General features: G+C 33.9%; 1 protein-coding gene across 1 annotated transcript in view; it reads right to left on the bottom strand.

Moving 5' to 3' along the window:
* Nucleotides 1-15,183, bottom strand: part of LOC145693221 (uncharacterized) — an 85,039-nt gene that overhangs the window by 36,969 nt on the left and 32,887 nt on the right. The window contains exon 2 of the mRNA XM_081769012.1: nucleotides 2,111-2,175. Coding sequence (XP_081625138.1) covers nucleotides 2,111-2,147 — 37 coding nt within the window. The 5' untranslated portion in view covers nucleotides 2,148-2,175. The remainder of the gene's footprint in view (nucleotides 1-2,110; nucleotides 2,176-15,183) is intronic.

The following is a 15,183-nucleotide window of genomic DNA, read 5'->3' as shown; positions in this document are numbered from 1 at the left end:
AAGAAAGCACTGCTGGCTGTACCTCACAAGGGAAATTCAGGAGAAAGCACTCGCCTGCAGAGAAACTAAGCATGCCATTTGAAGTCCCAATTTATGCTGATTATAACAAGCTGATAAAATTCCTGTACGGTTGAGAACGGTTCGAGATATTCAACTTGGAAGTTTATATGAGAAAATGAGGATATACGCATTTATACGCGTTAAGTACAACATAATTAGTAACGAATATTGACATACGAATTGAAAGCTATCGGAAGTAACAGAAAAAAAGTGTTTCGCAATAACTAACGGGTTTGTTAGATACAATTAGTCATTACATTGTTCACAATAATCATAGGTTAGAGATGAAAATTGATCACTGTTCTTCTTCTGTTTCATGAATAAATGACGCAGGCAAAATACTCCCTTGCACCATGAACATTTTATATGTGCAATTGTGTTGCATCCGGCAAGAGAACAGTTCGCAGAACTAAAGCAAAAAGCAAATTCGACAAGTGATTCAAAAGTTATAGGCCTATAATTTGTTCGTAACCTGCCTTGCAGAACGCAAACTGAAACAATCCTATGTATCGCGGTGATCGGAAGTGATTCGTATGGACACGAACTTTATTTGATTGTTTCGTTGGTACATTATAACGTCCAGATGAAGAAGATTCATATTATGTACAAATCTCCTGCTATAATCTTTGATCGGAATCAAAACACATCAAATGGTTGCATAAATCGTGTGCAATTCTTTGGTATCTTCTCAACCATTAGGTCTTTGCCATCCGTCATGCAACTTGTAATGGACAATTTGTCTGTGAATGGACCCCAGTGATCAAGCAATAGCAATTCCAAACCATCAGGCTTCGCCATGGGTGAGAATACTTAACGTATTGAAACGTGCATCCACTCATTTTCTCATATAAATTTCCAAGCTGAATATCTCGAACAGTTCTCAACGTACAGGAGTTTTATTACCTGTTGTAATCAGCATGAATTGGTCCTTCAAATGACATGCCTATTTCTCTGCAGGCGAGTGCTTCTCCCAAACTTCCCTTGTCAGCTGGCTTCAGACCATCATATCTATTAAATAATACAATAAAACAATTAATATAAACAATGAAATGTGCAAATTGTACATATAACAGAAAAGACAATCCCTTTATAAACATCCAAGTGTATGTCGTTCCACTTAGTGAGCAACTTTGTAACTTATAGGATGCCACATAGATTTGCTGTGATGATTACTAAATTAATCCCTACTAAATTAATTAATAATCATAAATTTAGTATGAGGGATTAATTCCTCTCTTTCCAAATACAGTTCCTCCCAGGCTCGTGGCAGTCAGCACGCCGTCGTGGCAGTCAGCACCTTCATATCTGCAATCAGCGACAGTCGTGGCAGTCAGCACCAATAATTGGCTGTGGCAGTCAGCACCGTGGCAGTCAGCACCTATCCGTTCCAAATATTGATAAGATAACCTATAGAACCAGTTTACAGAATTAGAGAACACGTATTTCTTTCCTCGCGTGTATCATTTTGTTTTCGCAAGTTGTCTGCTTATTAACCGGGGCTACAGAAGTATAATGCAAAACTCTCACATTTTTCTAACTCATTCCTTTATTACCATCTGTCGCCACATATCAACCTTCTCCATTGTGCATTTTCAGCACACAGCTCCAACAGTGTGCAACAATGTACCACTATACTTCACTGATTTTTAGAGATAATAGTGCATTTTAAATCTGTGCACATTTTTATATGGCGCTATTTCAATAAAAATATTTTATGCTGAGTTGGCAACACTGCTTCATCTACGGCAACACTTGTTTGTGGTTTTCGATAGGGAATTTTGTTCTCATTATATTGTGCAACTTTTGTTTTAATTGCTTTAACGGTTTTCAATATATTTACTTTAAACGTACATAATTCCATTAAATAATTTTTTGAACATTCAAATTTCTAAGCCCCGTGGCTTCTATCCTTCTGATCTTAAATTTTGCTCATTTTCATTTCTCATGATGCTCTATCAGATGTGCTATGTGGCAAACAGATTTTAGCGACAACTTGTGGGACCCTCCAGTGTAAGTTATATCATCTTCGTAAAAGTAACATATTACTCACCTGGTGAATAATTGTTGTGATCAAGGTTATGGTCCATCACCAGACACAAGCACTGATGATTGCCTCTGTAACGAAAACAATACCACAAAATGTTATATATATATATATATATATATATATATATATATATATATATATATATATATATATATATATATATAGTATGTAGACGTGGATCTAAGAGGCTATAAATATAGAGATAGGAGCTATGGACTGCCTTTTAATCCAAATTTACTATGAATGATAAAATGACATATCGATTTGTTTAGCTTTCTCTTGACTCAATTCTGGATACGCGTCTGTATAAACTACATATAATTTTAGACAATCAATTACAAGCTCTATGTATGATTCTTTTAGTCATTTCAGCTTCCAATTATTCACTATAGAGTTTAAGGTATCTTTCAGAGTATTTACAAGACATAAAAATAATGTATGATTTTAATATTTGCGGTAAAGAATTAAGAACTCACTTGTATGTAAGTACAAAGATTTAGTTGTAATATTTGCAAATGATCAATTTGTAATTTATGAGATTGTGTCAATATGAGATGGGATCTGAACCACTGTAAAGCCTTTGATGCATTCCTACTTGGAACGGAACTCGTAATCTCGTGCATCAAGGCACGACACCTGGCCAATAGACCAGTAAGGAGGCATAACATAAAAAGTGTTACACTCAGTATACAGTGTTATAAATTCAACGAAACGGATGTCACAAATAACAAAATTATCACTTACATCTTTTCCTTATTCTGTTCGTCAACATCCAAAGCAGGAAGTTGCAATCTGTTTTTTAATAATAGAACAATCGTCTGCTGACGTAGATCAATTTTAAGAAAATAAAATAAAATAAAATTTTGCGTAAGATATCAGATGGTTGGCGAAAAGTGTATATATATAGGGGAAGTCAGTATAATAAGAGCAGTCCGAAAATATGAGCAGCACGAAGCTTAAACTCACATAGCACATATATACCTTGCGCAAGAGGAAAACAACGAAGTTCGCAGCATTGTTTGGAGTTTCATGAATTTGCAGAGAGTAGCCCAAATTCGTTCGCTGCAGTTGTTGTGAAATAATAGCCAAGTTTATAGGTATGCAGAATAAAAAAGTGTAGCTTTTTGGAGCTATAGTTAAATCAGGGTAATGAATAATAAGCTGAAACTTGGTATCTATGCGTTATATATAATTTGTCAGTGGATTTATAGTCAGATCTGTCTAGGAGCACAACTCCAGTCTTTTGTTCACTTCTTTTCTATTAAAAGAGTTGTCAACCACAACACGTTAAAATATCATTAGCAGTCTGTGAAATATGAGCTTTTGAATTCAGTTTAATACGGGCACATATTTTTTTGAAAGTAATGAGAGAAATGGACGTGAGGAGCTTTTGCAGATGTTCCGTAGTAACATAATTTGTAATAACATGGATAATATAAATTCTACACTATTCATCAGCTTGGATACATTTCGCATATTTTCAGTCTATCACTCCAGTTCTGTGTGGAATGGGTGTTGTCACAGTTTATGTGTGCGGAGAAGGTGAACAAGCAGGCATCAATAAATAAATAAATCTAAATATCACAGACATCCATAAATAAATCTAAAACTCAAGTGGATAATAATAATTTCACTGAAGAAAACGCCAGAAATGTTACACCAAGTAAGAGGACAGTCTCATCCACACAATGTTAGGAGAATGAAAGTATTTGCCATATTTATGAAGGAAAGTTTAGTAAAGACTCCAAAGAGGAAGAATGGATAAAGTGTGATATGTGCCAAGACTGGTATCATGTCCTTTCTGTGAACGTGCACTGCCCTGAGTTCTTTGTTTATGATTATTGTAGCAGATTTAATGCGTAGTTATTTACGTTACACCAATAGACAGGACTCTTGAAATGAACAATGTATGTGCAACTATCTTTTGCTCGTTATTGTAATCATTTACGTTGTATTTCTTCTTCTGTACATTTTTGTATCTGCTTTGTATTTTATGTGAAAATGTGAGAAAATAAATACTGCTCATATTTGCTCTACGAAGTGCTCATATTACCCTTGTACTACGGAAAATATGAGCACTGCGCACCTACCTTATTAACCTGTTCATTACTCACGAACAAAAGTAAGTATAACCTTGTAATTTTTAGCGTTTGTAGACGAAAGATCAGGCTTTCTTTTGGTGAGACTTTCTACTTTCTGTAATATATCAATTTTTTGATATATTAGCATTTTCATTCACAATGCTCATATTCAACTGACTTTCCCTCTCTCTCTCTATATATATATATATATATAATGGCAGTTTGATCCCAATAACAAAATAAATAAGTGAATAAATCATCTTATAAATCATCTTATGAAAGCAAACAGAGGAAGGATAGGATTAACCAGTTACTTTGCCCTATGTTTCAAAAGAGTACCATATAGAAAAAATCTGATAATCATGTACAGCGAAGATTTTCTTTAATTGGATTATTCGAACTATTGGATAAATGAAACATAAGTTCATTCCTCTTGAAAACTGTATTGTAAACAACGATTTAAAAAATCGTGAATAAATCGAATTTTTGAACCTCTTGTTTGGATAATTCGAAGTACTAGAATTCTTAGAGTTCGCAAAGTTCAGATCCAGATCAACTGGTGTTCGTTTATTCAGAGGCATCCGTAGGGATGAGCGAACAAAAAAAAGTCCATCTATTGATAATAAAGATGATGAAGGCCAAATAGATGACAAAGTAAATAAATAGCATCTGCCAAACTTATCTGAAACTTCAAAAATGTTTGAAAATATTGAATGTAAACCAAACGTTACCAATCATGTATTTCACACAATGAATGAAATTGGAGATTTTGTTGACGGTGCAGAATCAATCTAATCAAAGCGAGCGAAGATAATGAACTACTTAAAATGAGAACATATAATTAAGGTTGTTACTTGTGTACGTGGTTTTGTGTATTAATTAAGTGTATGTGTAACTGTGCTTCAATGTGTTTTCCATGGTAGGTGTGACATAATATTTGTGTGTGAGTAAATGTTGTTTATTTTTGGTACTGGATCACGGAAATAGTAATCCTGAGATGTAGACTAATGCATGTTCACTGTTACATGCAATACGTTTGTTTGCTAGATTTAAGTATTTTTCTTAATGTTTTGTTCAACGTCCCACAATTATGTCCTTTAGGCTAAAGGATACGGATGAATAAGGGAAGTGAATGATATTGTGAAAAATTAAATTGGACTTTTAAAAATGCGTTTGTGGATATTTCGAATTTTGGATAATTCTATTTTTTTTGTGTTTTCTTGGACTTCGAAGTAAAAAACAGTTTTCTGAAATGGATTGATGGATAGATTGACGCACTTAGATATAATTTGTATACCAGAACTGAGAATTTATGACTAGATAATCCAGGTTTTACTTTACAACTGAATTCAAATGTATAGATGAATATTTGTTTGTAGTTTTTCCAATATACAAATCGACATAGTTGAATCATTTAAAATGAATGTTTTCATATGGTATATATCTGAAACTTTTAAAAAGAAAAAAACTATAAAACTTTGATTAAAATGCGTCTCGTAAGAGGAGAGAGGGGATTCAAAATATTATGAACTATCTCAGGAGCCTCTCAAGTTATGGAGATGGTCAAAATTAATTGGACACGTGTTCCAACGTTTTCCGAAAATTCTGCTTGTGAAGAGTGTAAGAGTCAATATAACTTCCCATTTTGTATTCATAAAATAGTATGAAAATAAAGAAACGGTTGAATCATCTTGAAATAGTCAGCATTTGGATCGAACTGGTTTTTTTATCCATACTTTTTGATTGAAACGCGATTTCTAAAGGGAGAAGGGGGTTTACATTTTTCACAAAGAAAATGACTGTACCGTTCGAAATTATTTTTGAACATATTTAGCACTTCAATGGAGATAGGTTTTTATCACCGATTTAAATAAGCATCCTGAAGAGGGAAAAGGGGATCGAAATGTTCATTTCAAATATTTTCCACAAATCGATTCTTCCCGTGCAAAGAATGGGCATTTCAGCTAGTACTGTGTGTGATATAAAGAACTCTTGACTACATATACTGACCAGAAATCAGATCTTTGACAAACACACTGTTGTGAATAGACGATCTTTAAAAGAGAACTGAGTGTCCAGGGTCTTAAAACATAACTGCACATTAAGATTTTTAACGAGACACACCTACGTCTATATTTTGAGGAAATGAATGTTTTATTGATTTCCTTTGTAGCAACAACGGAAAACATTGTAAATATTACGAGTATATATAAATCGCATGAGATTCGACACAATATTTCAATTTTGTTGTTTACGTCTAACTGGTTGACATTTCGAAAGAATACTTTCACAGAAATAAAAAACACGAAAATTATCACTAAAAAATCTTTTCCTTATTCTGTCCGGCGACATCCAAACGAGGAAGTTGCAACTTTCTTTTTAATGGTAGAACTATCATCTGTTGACATCTGTCGCTTTTAATAGCGTCAGCAGAACAACTCTCTCAGGAGAAAAATAATGGCCATTGAGACGTTTATCTAGAAGCTTTCCAACATGATTGATCGAATCGCTTTCGCTCAATTTATGAAATAATAAATAGTATATATATATATATATATATATATATATATATATATATATATATATATATATATATATATATATATATATATATATATATATATATATATATATATATATATATATATATATAATGGAGGAATCTTTGCTACGAAGAATAATAAGAGCTGTGTACTTCCTTGTTCCTATCAATCCCTCAATAACATTTCTTATTTTCTTCTTACAATGTTTTACAGTATACGGAAACAGTAACAGAAAATTACAAGTTGCAGCAAAACATCATCGTCAAAGTTTAGGAGCTTATAACATTACACAATTCTAACACATATACACGACGAGAAACAATTGTTTTCAATCATTAACTGGCAGAAGATCGAAATTTTATTTTTAAGCAGTTTTAGTTCCAAAACTCTTTTATATTAGGAATGGCTATTTTGGGGAAAATAGTTTTCCGGTTTCCAGAAATCACATTTCCATTTTTCCCTTTTCCGTCTTTCGCTTTTCCGGAAATTTTTTTGTTTCCCGCTTTTCCGGAAAATTTTCCCATTTCCGCTTTTCTGGAAAATTTTCCGTCTTTTGTTTTCCAGAAAATTTTCCGTCTTTTGTTTTCCAGAAAATTTTCCGTCTTCCGTTTTCAATTTTCCCATTAAAGGGGAAAAGTTTTCCGTTTTCTATTTTTCCGGAGAATGTTGCCATCTTTACTTTATCGTATTTACCTTATCTGTCCTTTCGTTCATCCACGAAACAAAAAATGTGTGTCTGTCCGTCCGGGAGAGAAGTGATATCTAGAACTACCTGATGGTTCACCATCAATTTCGGTTATGATGTACAGGGTCAAAATTTACGAATCGAGTTCGTTAATGAAGGTGATATTTAATTCGGAAGTAGAAGAAATCAGCCATTTCCGGTTTTAACGGTGATCACTATAAAGCAGAAACTATAACAGGTAGTGAAAAATTGATTTTTGCAGTTGAATAAGCGACCCAAGAATACATTTCATCTCCACTCTATAATTTCCTACTAAACCAGAAGAGCTAAAAAATCTGAAATCTCCTATCACTTCCGGTCTCACTATGGATTGAGAAAATATCATGCCATACAAATCAAAACTTTTTACGTGGTGTACACGTGAAACTGCTACTTGTTATATATAGGGGAACGTGGGGCATAATGGGGAAGCTAAGATATTTGCCTTTCTAAATTGGTAACCAATATCTCAATTGCAGTAATTTTTCTGTGGTAGACACGTTGGACATTCATTGTGATATTTCAACCAGCAAATCCTTTCAAAAATATTGTTTTGCACCTTTTTGCTTAGCTTATTCCAAAAATGGCTCTTTTCCCCATTATGCCCCCTACGTGGGGCATAATGGAACATTGGATTCAGTCAACCCCATTATGCCCCTACCCCATACTGCCCCGTACACTATTACATCTATAATATCCAGATCTAATATAGACTTATCATAAAACAACAATATATGATTACTATTATACAACACAACTTGAATTTTATGAAATATTTATTAGACTCAATAATCAAATATAACAAAAGATGAGTACTCTTTTTTTTTAAAAAAAAAATGTTGATAATTACTTCAAAAGGTACATTCTGAATTAGGCATTATTAAGAAAAAGAAAAAAAATGTGATCATTGGGAATTGTACTACAAAGTTTATGCAGATTACATCGAATTATTGTCAGTTAAATCTTAATATTTCCTGGTATCAAATCAACATAACCAAATTTTGAAAATTCAGCATGAAGAACTTAAACAAAACTGCGCAAATGCAATCCCAGCATTAACAAGAAATGTTTCGAGCTGGATAGTAAACTACACAATCGATACTCTTACGGGGCATAATGGGGTAATGGGGCAATATGGGGTGATTACAATACCGTTTTGCCCCACCCCGTTTTGCCCCAGATGAGTTGTAGTGTTAAATCAACGAGTATCTCTGTTATAACTTACAATCCGTAAACCTCAAAAACACACAACAAACACAGAAGAAATATTCTTTCAACATATCAATAGTTTAAAAGTGTGTAATAAATAACTTGCCTTACCTTGACCGAAGTAAAATCCCAATCGTTATATGCCATAGCGCGAAAACAAAGAACTGACACACAACACTGTTCCTTTTCAACTGATAAGAACGCTGCTCAAGCGCAACAGCCCTTCGTCCTTGAGAATTTTGTTTAGGTACTTATCGCTAGATTGCAGTTAATTACAGTTCAAAAAATACCGATACCCCGTTATGCCCCCCTACCCCGTTATGCCCCACGTTCCCCTACTTATTTGAAAACTTACGGGACTGCTCTCAAGTAGGAAAAAATACAGAAAATCTTTAAAAATAAGTTTGCAAATCGTACATCACCTACAAACTGATAGCAGAATGAGTAACCTTTGGAATTCATCTCGATGTTCGGCTCTATCATCTGATATAGTCAGTGGTGGATTAAGCTTCGTCGGTGCCCTAGGCATAAACTTAATGTGCGCCCTTCTCAAAACAAAAATAGTATTTGCAGTATTTTAAAGCTAATATAAAATTAGTGAACATACTGAAATAAGAAGCGAAGTATAAAAATCAATAATAAAAGTAATAGGCCCGGTACAAACAATTCATTTTATGTATACCCTATGTGCTATATATAAAATTATGTAGTGTATTGAGAAATAAAATTCACCAGTCATAAAGAAGGTGCTTCCGCCTCACTTTGATTATTGTAAACTCGTATATAAGTTCTTCAAAGTTGATGTGTCCATCAGTCAAGAAGTCTGCTTCGATGAGGAGAATAGATAACTCATTCAGTCTTTTATTACACATAGTTGAACGGAGATAAGTCTTCAGTCTTTTTAGAGCCAAAAACGAACGTTCAGCTTATACAAAAATATTCTTAATGGAATCTCCATATTTGGAAACACAGACTGCGACTTTTTCCGTATAAATGCTAACAATCCTGCTGGTGAGTCACAGATTTCTCTGGTTTTCAAAAGTCCCGCAAAATGTACACATTCATTTGAAAATGTTGATTTTCATATGTAGCCTGAAGGTTGGCTGCGCGCTCCGAAATGACAAGAACTTTGCAGAAACTTACTTAAAAACATAAAGTTATTAGACATTATTTTATAGTTTTCATTTCTTCTAATTAATTCAACGTGCAATTTATCAACAATAGGAAGAAACACCTCAACTTTAAATTTTTTTCTTCCTGTTAGAACAATCTCATTGTCTCTTACTTCATCGGCTTGAATGTTACGTTTTCTAAACCTTTTATAACTACATTCGTAATCTATATGTTTTCTCCATGGGTTTTTTGCTCATAAGAGTCGAACATGTCACGAAGAGAAGTTATAAAGTTCACAAGTTATTCAACATGTACTATTGTTAAATCTATTTTGACACTTTATAATTTCACGGTGACATTCTGGAATCTCTGTAGTATATAATTCCAAAAAGTGATTATGAAAGCTGTTTCCAGCCTGCTTAGTTGATTCAAGAGGGATAAGGCCTCATTTCGCACTAGAGGTTTCTCAAAAGGATCATCGCTTACATGAGTAAGGGTCTGAATTACAATATCCCAGTTTTCACATATACATGTACAAGCCTCCTTTCGTGCTGACCAAGGTGTCTGTGATAATGATTTTAGTGTTTTCGTTCACACGAAAGAAGCAAGTAAGTTCCAGCGTTTTGTTGAACTGAAAAAAAAAATGTAAATATTTTGAAGCATATTGAAAAACGCACATGCTTCCCTACAACTGCTTGCTGCACTACTTCCGACCAAATTCAAAGAATGAGCTGCGCAGGGCACATAATACGCTTTAGAATTTATTCCTTTAATTCGAGCCTGTAAACCTGTATATGCCTCCGACATATTGCTGGCATTGTCGTACGAATGACCTCTGCAATTAGTAAGGTCCATAGAATGTCTGGTCAAAATATCTATTACAGCTTCGGCTAGATTTTCAGACTTGTAACCTGAATTTGACAGAAACGAAAGAAACCTTTTAACAGCTTTACCCTCTTCATTCACATATCTTAACACAAAAACTAACTGATCAGTATGCGAAATATCTAGAGTTGAATCAACTATTATGGAGAAATATTTGCTTTGTTTTATGTCATTAATAATTTCTTTTCTCACTCTATCAGCAAGTAGTTCAATAACTTCATCAAAAATTGTAGAAGACAAGTAGCTTGTATGACCTTTCCCCCGGATTTACATACCGTTCAATGTGTTCAGCAAGAAATGGATAAACTCGGCAATAAGCTCTAAAGACACCATGTATTGCCGAGAATTGTGCAGAGAATTGAATTTTTCTTCGTGGCCACGTAAAGGAAGCCCACGACTTGTCAACCTCCTTACGACAGAAAAAACTCTTCTTAAGACACTGACACAGTACGTACGTTCTGTCTGAATATGTGATTGAAAATGGTTCTCCAAAGTTCAGGCTGATTGATTGATTGATTGATTAATTAGAATTTGAATGTGAGAGGAAACGGGAAAATATTAAGAAGTCCCATGAACACGAAGGGTGGTCCATTATAAACTCACATGACCTGGAATGAAATGAAATCTTTCAGTTTTACGTCCCACGGTTATGCCGGTTAGGCTAAAGGAGACGGTGATGATGAGAAATAAATGAAATGGTGGAATGAAGAAAGTGAGAAGAAACGGGAAAACCCCAAGAAAACTCAGGAGCACGGTGTTTGTCAACCACAAAGTCCACACGGCGCGAGCTGGGATCGAACAGGTACCAACCACTTTTACTCTCTACCCCAGAGCCACCTTGTGAATTGGTTTATTTAATTTACGTTGATTCACAGCCTTCCTTAAATCAATGCTCAGGCCGTTCTGAAATACGACGTATATAAAATTGAATAACTCATTTGCAATAAAACCGGTGTGTCTGAACAGAACCCTAAGCATGTAAATAAATCAGGATTTGGTTTTATAACATATGCGTAGTGTAATAAAAAAAAATTAAAAATTCATTTAACAGTGAGTTTAAGAAATGTTATGTGCCTAACTTAATTTATTCCCGAAGAGTATTGTCTTGTCTGAGCACTCTTTCCGAAGAGAAGTTGTAAATTAGCTAAGGCAGGGCCATTAAACCATTAGAGCAGGGACATAGATGCCAAATCCAAATGCTAGACAGAAATTGTCAGACATAAACATCACATTTAAACCGAAATACGTATTACTAACTAGCAGAATTGTAAGTTCTTCATACGGGAAAAGAAATAATTACAGTAAAATATTTGAAAAACATTGGTTTCAGGACACTTGTTATAGCAAAATTCAGATTTATCGTTGATTCATAGTCTTCTTTAAAATATATTTCCTAAGCGATCTTTCTAAAATCGATTTCTTGCACTCAAAACCAGTAGAATCTCTTCATTCCATGGAAATCATTAGTCTTCACAAAATGATTTTTTTTCTTCCGCATCATCCCTAAATAACCTTCCTCAAAGTCGAAGTCTAGTTGCATAATTTTCCCTCATCTCCCCAACACTTTTCCTCAGAAAGATTGATATTATCCTACAGTATTTGCGGGAACTTCTAGTTAAAATTCTTTGTCCCCAGAGAATTATTTTCCAGTCACTTTCAAATAAGTTTAAACAAGTCAATACCTAGTTAAATCGTTTTCTTGTGTGTTTAAAGCGTGAATACTTCTCATTAGTGGAAAAAGTTAAGCAATTGCTAGCCTATTTCGAAATAGATTTTTTCAAATGCTTCTAAGTAATTTTACCGTACTTGACACTTAACTAAACTACTATCTTATACTCAAAAACGGTATATTTACCCAATTTCATGGAAATCGTTAGGCAAATCTTTAGTCCATCTACTTCCTACGCTAAGGTATGTTGGTATTAATTATGCAATTAATCCTTAATAGCGTTAATTATTTTTACCTGTTCTTCTTGAACGATTAGATCAAGTCGCTAAAATTGGTACATTTTTTTAACAGAGTAGAACGGCGCACCTAAATGAGTTTTCTCAAAACTAAGAGAAAGTTAATTGCTTTCTTGCACGTTAATGACTCTTCCTGGATCAAAATTTAGTCAAATTGACTTCTCACATTCGAAAATGGTGGATTCGTCGTATTCCATTTTAATGGCCTACAAGGCCTTGGTTAAAATATTCCGTTTTAATGGATGAAGCATTCTGCTATCCTTGTAGGAAGTTTTTAAGGAACAGTCTACGGGGTTAGGCTTTTACTGTGACAGAGTTTTGCAATTGGAAGTAGTATTGGAGCGGGGAAAAGGATTTGATAAGCATTCTTCCTCTAAAAGCCACATAGAAGCAATTCAAATTTAGAAATAACCTAAATTAAGACAGTACGGTAGGATAGATGTTAATATAATTCTAGGTGCGGAACAGATACCATTTTAAGTGTGTAGCTGAGGTAATGTAGTGCCTCACAGTAAATTAGCTACCATATCGTGGGAATTGAGCAGGTGAACTCAAAGATCTGCATTAAATCTTTATGCATTAAATTCTACTGGAATATTTACAGCACTGTTCAAGTACACAATGGAAAAGGACTCAAAACTGAAGTTCATAGTTATGCATATTCCTCAAAATGCTCGATATACGTCACACGAAGTTCAGAACGAAGTAATAGATGTTGTAGCAGAGATAGTACTGGATAAAATAAGAACAGAATATGATGAAAGTGAATCAGAGTTTCTTTGCTTAAAAGCATATGAAAGACGAGACTCCTCTGATGTAGAGAGTTTGTCATTGGTTGTGACATTTGTGAAAGAAGGAAATGTGCACGAAGATTTATTTGATCTTTTTCTCAATTAACGCTTATATAATCTAAAAGCATACTAAAAAAAGGCTTTGAAGCTCTTTCTAAAGTAGGATTTCGAAAAGAAGAAATAATTTGCCAGTGTACGTGCTTGTGTGATAGCTGATGTAAGGGAAGCTTTCAAAAACTATTACGAGAAGAACTTCAAAATCTAGTCTTACATTCATTACTATAATCATCAACTTCATATTGTAATAATTCATATTTGTTCAGCGACCTCTAATAGGAAAGAATATTTTGCATTAGCCAAATTACTGCACCGGTTTTTCAGAAAATATCGAGTGGCACAGATGTACAAAGGCCAAAAGCATAAGAAGAATATGGATCAATGATGGACTGGACATTTGGAAACCGTGAAACTATTCAAGAATATTTTGATGATATAGTATCTGTTCTGGAGTTTTTTTCTCAAAGAAAATTACGTAGGTCATGTAGATACTGAGTTATCTATTAAAACTATGGGATTGTTAAGAAACTGTTGCATATTAGAATCATGTTTCACTACCGTCTAATGTTACAAATCCTATCAACATTTGAGCTATATATATTCCTAGTAAAGTTATCTTAGTGCAAATACCTGTGTAAATTTCAAACAAATGAGTTTCGTTTCATAGTATGAAACTACGATAGACTTCCAAACTATGGAAATTCAAACTTAAAGTAGTAAATCTATAACTACTGATTGCAATAGATAAATAAGATCAATGATAGAATTTGTTCCTCGGACGCTGAATTCATATCAAAAGATTATTACTCGCTATTCTTTACTATTTTTGTTCTATGGCGATAAATGTTGAAACTGTAATTTGAACCATTTTCGGATTGAATGACTGTTTAAGGAAGGATATAGAACCCACTCTTGGGAAGATGAATCGATTCCAAAGATCTGCACTTTGATATCTCTTACCATTTTTTCTCTACAGAAATCAGCATTGAAATCGGAAGTAATAATAAGTTTTGAGCCATTTTTGTTTTCAATAGAATGTTGTGAATAGTCTTGATATATTCCCTTCAATACGCTAAATCGTTTGCAAAAAATCGCTTCTCGCTATCTGTTACCGTTTTCGTTCTATGGTGATAAACGTTAAAACCGAGAATGACTCATTTGAACTCTTCTGCGTTCGAATAAAAAGATAACGGAGGAGATGGAACCTATCCTTTGGACAGTGAATTGATTGGGGAAAAAATGAATCTCGATATGTCTTATCATTTTTGTTCTGATCCTGTTGACAGACGGACGGACAAAGACGTTCTATAAGACTTCCGACACTTATGCATAATATAGTTTCGAATTCTATAAAAAAAATTACCAACGTAATTAATAAGTAAGTTATTTTTATTATTTTTAAATTCTTTTATGATAAAGGTTATATTAATTACCTACAAATATCATACAATACTCGTATGCCAGACTAGTGAATATTTCACAAACAATGTTATGAAAACTGACAATCTACATAAAATTGACCTATTTTGTATTTTACTGTAAAGATGATTTTGTATTCTTGGACTCGGTTGCGACCTTGTAAGGCTCTCTGCGTTATCCAATTACTCAAGTAAGCTTGTGACGTTTAGTTATACTAACTTAATTTAAACTGTGACACACACAAAACACTATGTCCTTTCCTAACATGGTTTCCTTGAATTAAATTTTC

The sequence above is a fragment of the Thermobia domestica genome, chromosome 8, assembly GCF_964235325.1.
Source record: "Thermobia domestica chromosome 8, izTheDome1.hap1.1, whole genome shotgun sequence".
In the NCBI taxonomy this organism is placed as follows: Eukaryota; Metazoa; Arthropoda; class Insecta; order Zygentoma; family Lepismatidae; genus Thermobia; species Thermobia domestica.
The sequence above is the reverse complement of the archived record's forward strand: the minus strand, read 5'-3'. Positions and strand labels throughout refer to the sequence as shown.